Source organism: Pinus tabuliformis, chromosome 1_2 (assembly GCF_031772625.1).
Source record: "Pinus tabuliformis cultivar Carrire ecotype Pingquan chromosome 1_2, CPIR1, whole genome shotgun sequence".
Lineage (NCBI taxonomy): Eukaryota > Viridiplantae > Streptophyta > Pinopsida > Pinales > Pinaceae > Pinus > Pinus tabuliformis.
The window spans coordinates 310,095,453-310,103,859 of record NC_142298.1 but is presented as its reverse complement, the minus strand read 5'-3'; the positions used below and the strand labels follow the sequence as shown (position 1 = coordinate 310,103,859).

At 36.6% G+C, this 8,407-nt stretch overlaps 1 protein-coding gene across 1 annotated transcript; it reads left to right on the top strand.

Annotated features, from left to right (window-relative positions):
- Positions 1-2,021: 2,021 nt before the first annotated feature.
- Positions 2,022-2,772, top strand: LOC149205595 (arabinogalactan protein 22-like). The gene is made up of 2 exons (XM_089393508.1): positions 2,022-2,301; positions 2,536-2,772. The coding sequence occupies exons 1-2, from the start codon at positions 2,178-2,180 to the stop codon at positions 2,607-2,609; spliced, it is 198 nt and encodes a 65-aa protein (XP_089249634.1). The 5' UTR covers positions 2,022-2,177; the 3' UTR covers positions 2,610-2,772.
- The last annotated feature ends 5,635 nt before the right edge of the window (positions 2,773-8,407 follow it).

Below are 8,407 nucleotides of genomic sequence, written 5' to 3'. Positions count from 1 at the left end.
TTCCAATAGTTATATGATTAGCATGGCTTTTAGCCTTTTGATCTGGTGTTGATATTGCTTTAGCAGTATTATCTGTAGGCCTTACATGGTCGTGGTTAAAATGTGCAGTAGCAGATTTTTTGGTAGCATGGATTTTTTGGGTACCCTTAGCCTAGAAGAATGACATATATCACCAATCAAAATGTGTGGGACAGATTCCTCCACTAGGCAAAAAGTGCATATTCAAGAGTTAGAGCAGGAGGTAAACAATCCCACCAACACTATGCTTCATTAAACCATTGTATATATAAGCCATCATAACAAGAAGTTGGTGAATGGGATGAAGGCAAGTGCCATAAGGTGGTGTCTTATCATTGGATGTCATTTGACACGGGGCTTCATTGATATGTGACACTCTGTGTGTTGATTGACCCTTGATTCAATGCATGACTATGGGATTGTTTGAAAGATTAGTTGGAGATTAATTACCAGGTTCCCAAAATTTTCAAAGGTGGTTTGATTTGCAAAGTGGTATGCATGTTAATTATTGTGTCAAAGCACATGAAGCCATTTAATAAACTCAACTTTTTGTTTTAGGGATTTAATTTTGATAAGAATGACAGAGCTCCCCTTATACATTAGCTTGATTACTACACTAGAATCTCTTATGACATTTAATCTAGAAATGTTGAAATTTGTTGAAACTGAAAAACATTATTGGTCTTACTTCCAAGACTTTGTGGATAGTTGCATATTAGATTCTCTCTAGGGCTATAGAAAGCCCCTCGCACATTTGTCATGCCATTCTAGGGTTTAGGTTGTTACATTTATATTATACTTGAAATAATCATAAACTTTCATTTTTGTTAATTGATTGTAGGTTATAACCTTTATATTTAAGGAAGATGAGCTTTTAATTAATCAAAAACGACTTTAAGTGTGATCTCAAGACCAAAAGGTGGTTTCAACTTAGTGTTAGGTAAAAAGTTAATGTCCCTCATGATCGTTCCTCGGGCTACCTCCAATGAAACCATGTGCTTCTAATGGGGTGATGGGGTTAGGTGTTTTTTAGTGGTATCTAGCCTAGTTCATTGAGATGGTTGAGAAATAGATCTTATACTCTCCACATCCAAGTTTAGATCACCTATAAAGTTGTAGTTCCTTATATAAAGGTCAAAAGAATAAACACCTCCTTGATTAAGACTATACTTATAGGTGTGTCTGCATGTCTAGACCTTATACTCTTCACATCCAAGTTTAGATCACCTATAAAGTTGTAGTTCCTTATATAAAGATAAAAAAACAAACACCTCCTTGATTAAGACTCTACTTATAGGTGTGTCTGTGTGTCTAGACCTTTGTTAATCCAATATATAAAATTAGATATTATTCACAATTTCAATTTAATCTTCTATCAAAAATAAACAAATACAAAAGTCAAAGAAAAAATAAACAAATACATAACTCAAAGAAGACGAACATAAATAATACATAAATAAATTTAATGATTTTAATAATATATTTGTATTGTTTCTTAATTAATCAAACCATTTGAAAAAATATTTTTATTGAGAAATAAAATCATGCCTTCCATCAAATTTAATAATACCTATTAAATTTAGAAATTAGAAATTAGAATTAAAATTAAAATAAAAGTAAAAGTAAAACTAAAGGAGGAAATTTCTTTACGTGGGACCCCACCATTAAGTTGGAGTTAAGAGAAAGCAAAGACGTTATATTTCTTCGTTTGCTTTCCAGTTACAGCCATGGATGAACCTTCGATCGGGGTGACTTTACCCAGTGATTCCAGAAACGAGTGGGTGGATTTATACTAATATTAGTCTCGCCCACCCACCCATGACCTGGAAAGGTTTCTACCCAGATTTTTCTCGGTCAAGTCAGTCTCAACACGGAAGAAAGTTCGTGTGGGTCCCTGAGAACCGTTTTTTTCCCAGGCTCTCCTTCCACGCTACTCCATTTTATTTCTTCCTTTTTTGGACTCGGCTTCATCTTCTTCTTATTTAAGCAGCAGCCCTGCCATTTCTCATTTGTGTCCCGAGCATTGCTCTTCCTCTTGCTTTTCTCTCTGTGTTGATTGGGGATTCCTCTAATTATATCCGTGTTCTCAACTCCACAACGAGAACAGCAGCTGCTCGAGTAGTTCATTGCATTCACTGTAACCATATCTGTAGGATAAGATGGAGGGTACAGCTGTAGCACGATTGACTGCAGTTATTTTCACTTTGATTTTCATGGCCGCCGCCATAGTTGGAGGGAAGGCTCAGGATATCTCCGTGCCTGCTCTAGCTCCCAGCAGCAATGGTAAGTGGAAATCACCAATAGCCTTTCTGGGTGAATTCTCAGGGAGGCATATAGTTTTGTTTGGGATTGGATAAAAATGTGAGTACTAAATTTCCCGATTTAACCGTTGGACCATACTCGCGAGAATGCGTATCCCACTTATCGTTCTAATTGATATTAATTATTGTTTTCTTTCTGTAAATCGCACAGCTACTTGTTTTGATTGATTAATGTTGATCTGTTGTTGTTATGCAGGAATGGCCATCGATCAAGGAATTGCTTACGTTCTCATGTTCGCTGCATTACTGCTCACTTATTTTCTCCATTGATTCTCATCATTTTCATTGAGGGATAGTGGATCTAATAGCCTACCTCTGGCTTCCACGATGATACTTTTTCATCTAATCGATTCGCAGGCTCCATTTTAGTGACCGCTTGTATAACAATTTGTATATTCTGATTTGCAGTCAATTCATATGATTGATTAGATCATATTCTATACTCTCAGTGGGAGATTTTAAAATCTAAATTATTGTTGTTATACTTGAAGTTAAGATTTTAATGCTAAGGTTTATTAATCAATCACTTCCTTAATATATCTTACAACAACTCATCTTTAATGTTGGGTTTTTTCGAGTTTATTATGCTCTCCTGGTGTAATATACAACAGATTTAATATATTTTTTTTTTTTTGTTAGTTCAGCTTCTTAGTTAAGTGGTTGTGGTTCTGTTTTATGATCTTGTATGATTCTAGTTTTGTTTGGTTTTTTTTTTTCAACGAGAAAAAACAGAACATTTTCATTAAGGGAAAATGTTTTACAGTGTAATACATTTAGATGAAGAATATAATGATATCTTTAATGTAAGCAAATCTATATCACTATTGATTGTTAAGATTACCACCGTGTGTAAATAAAAGGTTACATAGTATGGAAGAAAAAAAAAGTTCTAAGAAATATGACATAATGATTCAGACACAGAGTGGATATGAAATTGAACAAAAAACCCCGAAGTAGCAACATGGTCTAGAAAGCCAAAAAGAAACCATAAGAAGCAAAGAGACTTAATAAAAATCAAAAGAGCCCCAATTATGGGAAATCCCTTTAGAAAACAACTCATAATGCATCTTCCTTGGTAGAAGAGAGAGAGCTCACTTAAAGAGTGTGCCTGCTTCAGAATTATGTTCCTTGAAGACATGTTGGAAGGAAATCTATGAGAAGAGAGACTTAAGGCCCAAAATCTGTTGCATCCAGTTGAAAAGAGAAGGCACCTGTAAGGCATTGTGATCTTGAATCCATCTGATTGTTGAGAGGAAGTCCCCAACAACCAAAATGTTGTCAACGTTGAGCCACTAAGCCACCTGTAAGGCACCCCATAAGGCCAACACTTATGCCCTACAATTGTCCCAAAGGCCAGCAAACCATTTGAAGTTATAGGACAGATTTGAGTTGATATGAAGGGAGACACCACAACCACAATGCCCACCAGAAAAAGCCCCGTCAAAGTAGCAGATTGGGAAAATGTTAGACAAGTCAACTAGAGATATTGTCCAAGTGGAAACTTTGGGGCATCAAGGACCAATTTCCTAAAAGTGTGCAACAACCCCCAAGAGAGAGGACACCTTCATCTAGGTGTCCTTAGCGAAAGGGCAGAGAATGAAGAGTTCTAAATAGTCTTCCAAATCAGATTTGAAGAATGAGCATCTGCTAGGGCCCACAAAACCCTTCTTCAATAGAGTATCCCAGGTTAAAATATGATTGTGTAGAATTAACCACGTGAAGCATAGAAGCTTAAGAGGGACATCCATGACCACAATTGAGTAATGAGATAGGAAAAAGGTAGATTTTGAGAGCAAGAAGTTATGTACTCATATGCTTCAGAGGCCGCTATTCTTCCATCAAATAAATGACCGCCCCAAACCATATTGTTTGAAAGTGTAGACAACATGATACCGGCCTCACACAAATTGTTGCAGTATACTTCCCTCTCTACCTCCATAAAGGTCAGAATTCCAATTTCCCAAGCATGTGGCCAATTGGGAGATGGCAAGGGCAACTGACAACCCCTCCAAATGTTTCCTAAGGTGGAGATTCCCTGTTGATTTAGAATGATGATGATGGGGACTAAGAGATGATGACTTCCAGGCATGCAATTTATGGCATCCAACCCCACATTGACCTACAAACCATTGACAACAACCCAACAGAAATTGCTGCAAAACCAAGGGATTTCACACCGAAGGCCTCTCCACATGCAAACATACATAATTTAGACGGAACATCATTGCGGATCCACCCCTCCAGTTCACAACAACGTATATATTTTGCTATCATAATATTTTTCCATAGTCCTTTTTCTCCACAAATACACCATAAATTGGAAGTCAAAAGGGCTAGATTAAAGTTTCTAAATTTTAGAATGCCCCAACGTCCATTCTTTATCAATCTAGAGATCAATTTTAGACTTGCGAGAGGGATATTTTAGAGCCTGATCTCGACCATAGGAAATTTGCCACAATAGATTCAATCTTCTTAATTATAGTTTGAGGGATGTGAAAAATATGCATGCAATATACTAGAATACTTTGAAAACCGGCTCTAATTATGACAAACCTGCCTCCGAGTGTTAACCATCTATCGTCCCAAAAAAGTAGCATTCTCTCCAATTTTTCCACAAACCAATCCCAATATGAAATCTTGTAGTTGCAAGCTTTCAAATGAAAACCCAAGTATTTGAAGCCATTTCTCAATGGACGAATCTTAACCTCAAAAATGGATGCAATCTCTATTATCTCCATCGAGCCACCATCATCATAAATAAGTTTTGATTTTTTTTGTTAATGTTAAGCCTAGAAGCATTATTGAATTTCAGAAAAATCATATGAAATGCTTCCCATTCTAAGATTTTTTTCCGCTCTTGCACATAAAATATCATCCACAAACAATAGGTGCGATAGGTGGCAGTTTCTGAAAATCCCACGTCCTTTTATGGCAACGTCATCCTTCATGTTGTTGATCCCCCTGCTTAATGCATCCATTGCTAGAATAAATAATAGAGGAGACAAAGCACCTCCTTGTATCAATCCTTTGTTGATTTTAAAAAAATTAATGGGCTCCCCATTGATGAGAACCACCATGGATGTTGATGTGATGCAAGCCATTATCCATCAGACATGTCTATGTTTGAAACCGATTTTGTATAGAATCATGGTGAAGAACTCCCAATCTACACAATCGAAAGCCCAGTAGAGATCAATTTTCATGAAACATGATTTTTTTTTTCTTGTTTTCACTGAATGAATGCCTTCTTTAGCAATGGCTATTGCATCTTGGATTCTCCTATTGGACAAGAATCCAAACTATTCTGATGCAATTGGCCTATAATCATTGAGATACTGAGCATTGGTTTTCCTAGGAATAAGAGTAGGGAAGGATGAATTGATTGCACCTGGAATTTTGCCAGAAATTCTGACCGCTTCCATCATCTTTACCAAATCCAAGCCCATCAGATCAAAGAAATGGAGGAATAATTCACTATGCCAGCCATCAGAACCTGGACTTTTGTCCTTTTCCATTTCCTTGAGGGTTTGGTGATCTGTAATTGTAAACTTGAAGATTTTTAACAATTTGCAAGTGAAAATTATGTGTTTTGGGTAGAGGATCAATTTACTAAACACATAAAACAAGTGAATTTAACCACAATTTACAGCCAAATAGAGACAAAATAAGCATATCTGAAACACATAACACAAAACATGATAAAGGAGTTCACCCCTCTCCTGGGCTACATCTCCTAGTCCAACTTCCAATGCAAGGCCTCTTTCATTAAGTGCTCAAAAGTGTGTTTACATGCTTTTACATTACTCAAACAGCAAAAATGATGTCTCCAATGGATTTAACACTATCAAAAACCCCCATCTGGGTTCTTTTTGCACCTCATTTGGCCAAAAATTGAGTAAGTTATGCATGTTACAAGTTTTTACCCAATTCCATAGCTAATCATCCTCCAATTTGGCCCAAACCTGGCTCGAGCGCCCCAAACCCAAAACTAGCCTACAATCTCACTTGACAGGCGAAATTCTAGGACCGTTAATTCGTCCATTAAGCCCCCAGTTCCAAAAAACATGGTCACGTTGGCACATATAACCATATAGGGGGGTGAGATTCCAAGGCCTAACTCCACCAACAGTTTAATCCCCTCCAATAAAGCCGTGCTCCTAGTCGTATAGGGTCCTAGTGACCTGGGGAAGGCCCCCTTATCTCAGAAGACATTGTCAAGAAGTTTAATTTATAAACCATTCCTCATCCTAAACCTTATCCTTTAGGTTGGGTATGTGATAATGCAAAATTGTAGGTGACAAAGAAATGCATACTTAGATTTGCAATCACTACAAACTTTCTTGATGAGGTTGAACTTGATGTAGTTCCACTTGATATATGTGGTATTGTTTTGGGAAGTCCATATCTTTATGATAAGAGAGCTATTTTTCATCACCATGAGAACAAATATCATTTGTTCAAGAATGGGATTGAGTACATTGTTAGAGCGCATAACAAGAAATTGAGTTTATCTCTTGTGAATGCTGGACAAATGAAAAGGATTGTTAATGCTAGTCAGAATTTTGCATTGTTAATGTTCAAGCACAAATATGTTGAGGAACCTAAATCCTTTCAAGGATATGAATAAAGTTTGAAATATGATTTCATTTAGGTTTCTAATTCATGTGATAAGATGTTTCAGGAGTCTAACAAGTTGCCTCCTAAAAGAGGTAAACAAAATGAAGTGCAATTGCAGCAGGATTCTTCATTGTTGAACATTGGTGTGAACAAGATTCCAGTGTTAAAGCATGCAAAGGTCAAAAAGCAAATGCAAAGGCTATTTGACAAAGAGGACATTGGTCCCAAAACATCTTCTTGTGGGTTTCATAATGTTTTGGCTTTGAAGAGGGATAGTGCATGGCGATGGTGATCACATTTGGTGAAGAGTCAAGCCAAAAACAAGGCTAGACATGCTAAGCATCATTATGACTATAGTGTTCAAGGTGAAGTGAATTTGAAATTGAATAAGTTTCCTTTGATTGAAGACCGAGGAGGGAATGTTCAAATTCCTTCAAGGGCAATTTTCTTTTCTGAAAATCTTGGGAAATTGCAGCAAGATGTCATCTTTAACAGCAAGACAAGGACTCCAAAATCAAGGAAAGTGATGTACTTTCATGAAAAGATCAAAGCGACAAATCCAAGAAAATCTAAGTGGATTAAGACTAGAAGGGTGAGGGAATTGTACCAGGGATCATTTGGAGTAGCTCCTCATTGGAAATATGAATTTCCCTCATTGAAGTGTTTTCATTGCTAATCTAGGATGGAAAAATTTCGACAAGGTGCATATTTTCAACCATGTAGTTCTCCTCCCTTTCTCGAAATTGGTTTTTGAAGTGATGGAATGCTACCTCCTTGATCTCCTTGAATGATGAATGAGAATGCCCTGTTTCATCTTCAATTTCCCATATTGAGTTTGTTTGTTTCCTTTTGGATGCAACCTTGTGGAAAAATTTAGTATTTCTATCTCCTCCTTTGATCCATGCAAGTCTACTTTTCTGATGCCATTCTTCTTCCTATAGTTTGAGAATTTTATCCTTTCTGATAATCAAAACTAATATTACTTTGTGTTTTTTCTCATAGAAGTAGCCCAACACTATGTTGTATGATTCTAGTTACCTTGCATCGTGTTTCTACATGGTAATAGAGCTTGGGACATAAAGGTTTCTCCATTGATTGGGATATATATCTATATATATATATATATATATATATATATTATATATATATATATATATATATTCTAATTTATTTGGGCCTCAACTCTGTTACCTTTGCCCTCGTTAGCAATGTTGTGTTCTAGGCATTGTTTAAGATGGGCAGTGTCACGGTACGGCGACCATCATTAAATGTGGTGTTTGTAGAGGCCTCAACTTTAGGGTTGTTGCCTAATTTTTCACCCACTTTTTTGCTAAGGGTTCGTCTCTCTTTGCAATGGGCACACACCACAACCTTTCTCTTAATCATTATGCCTTCTTTTGAAGATTAAGTAGTTAAACTCCTATACCCCATAAATGACACTTGTGATAGCA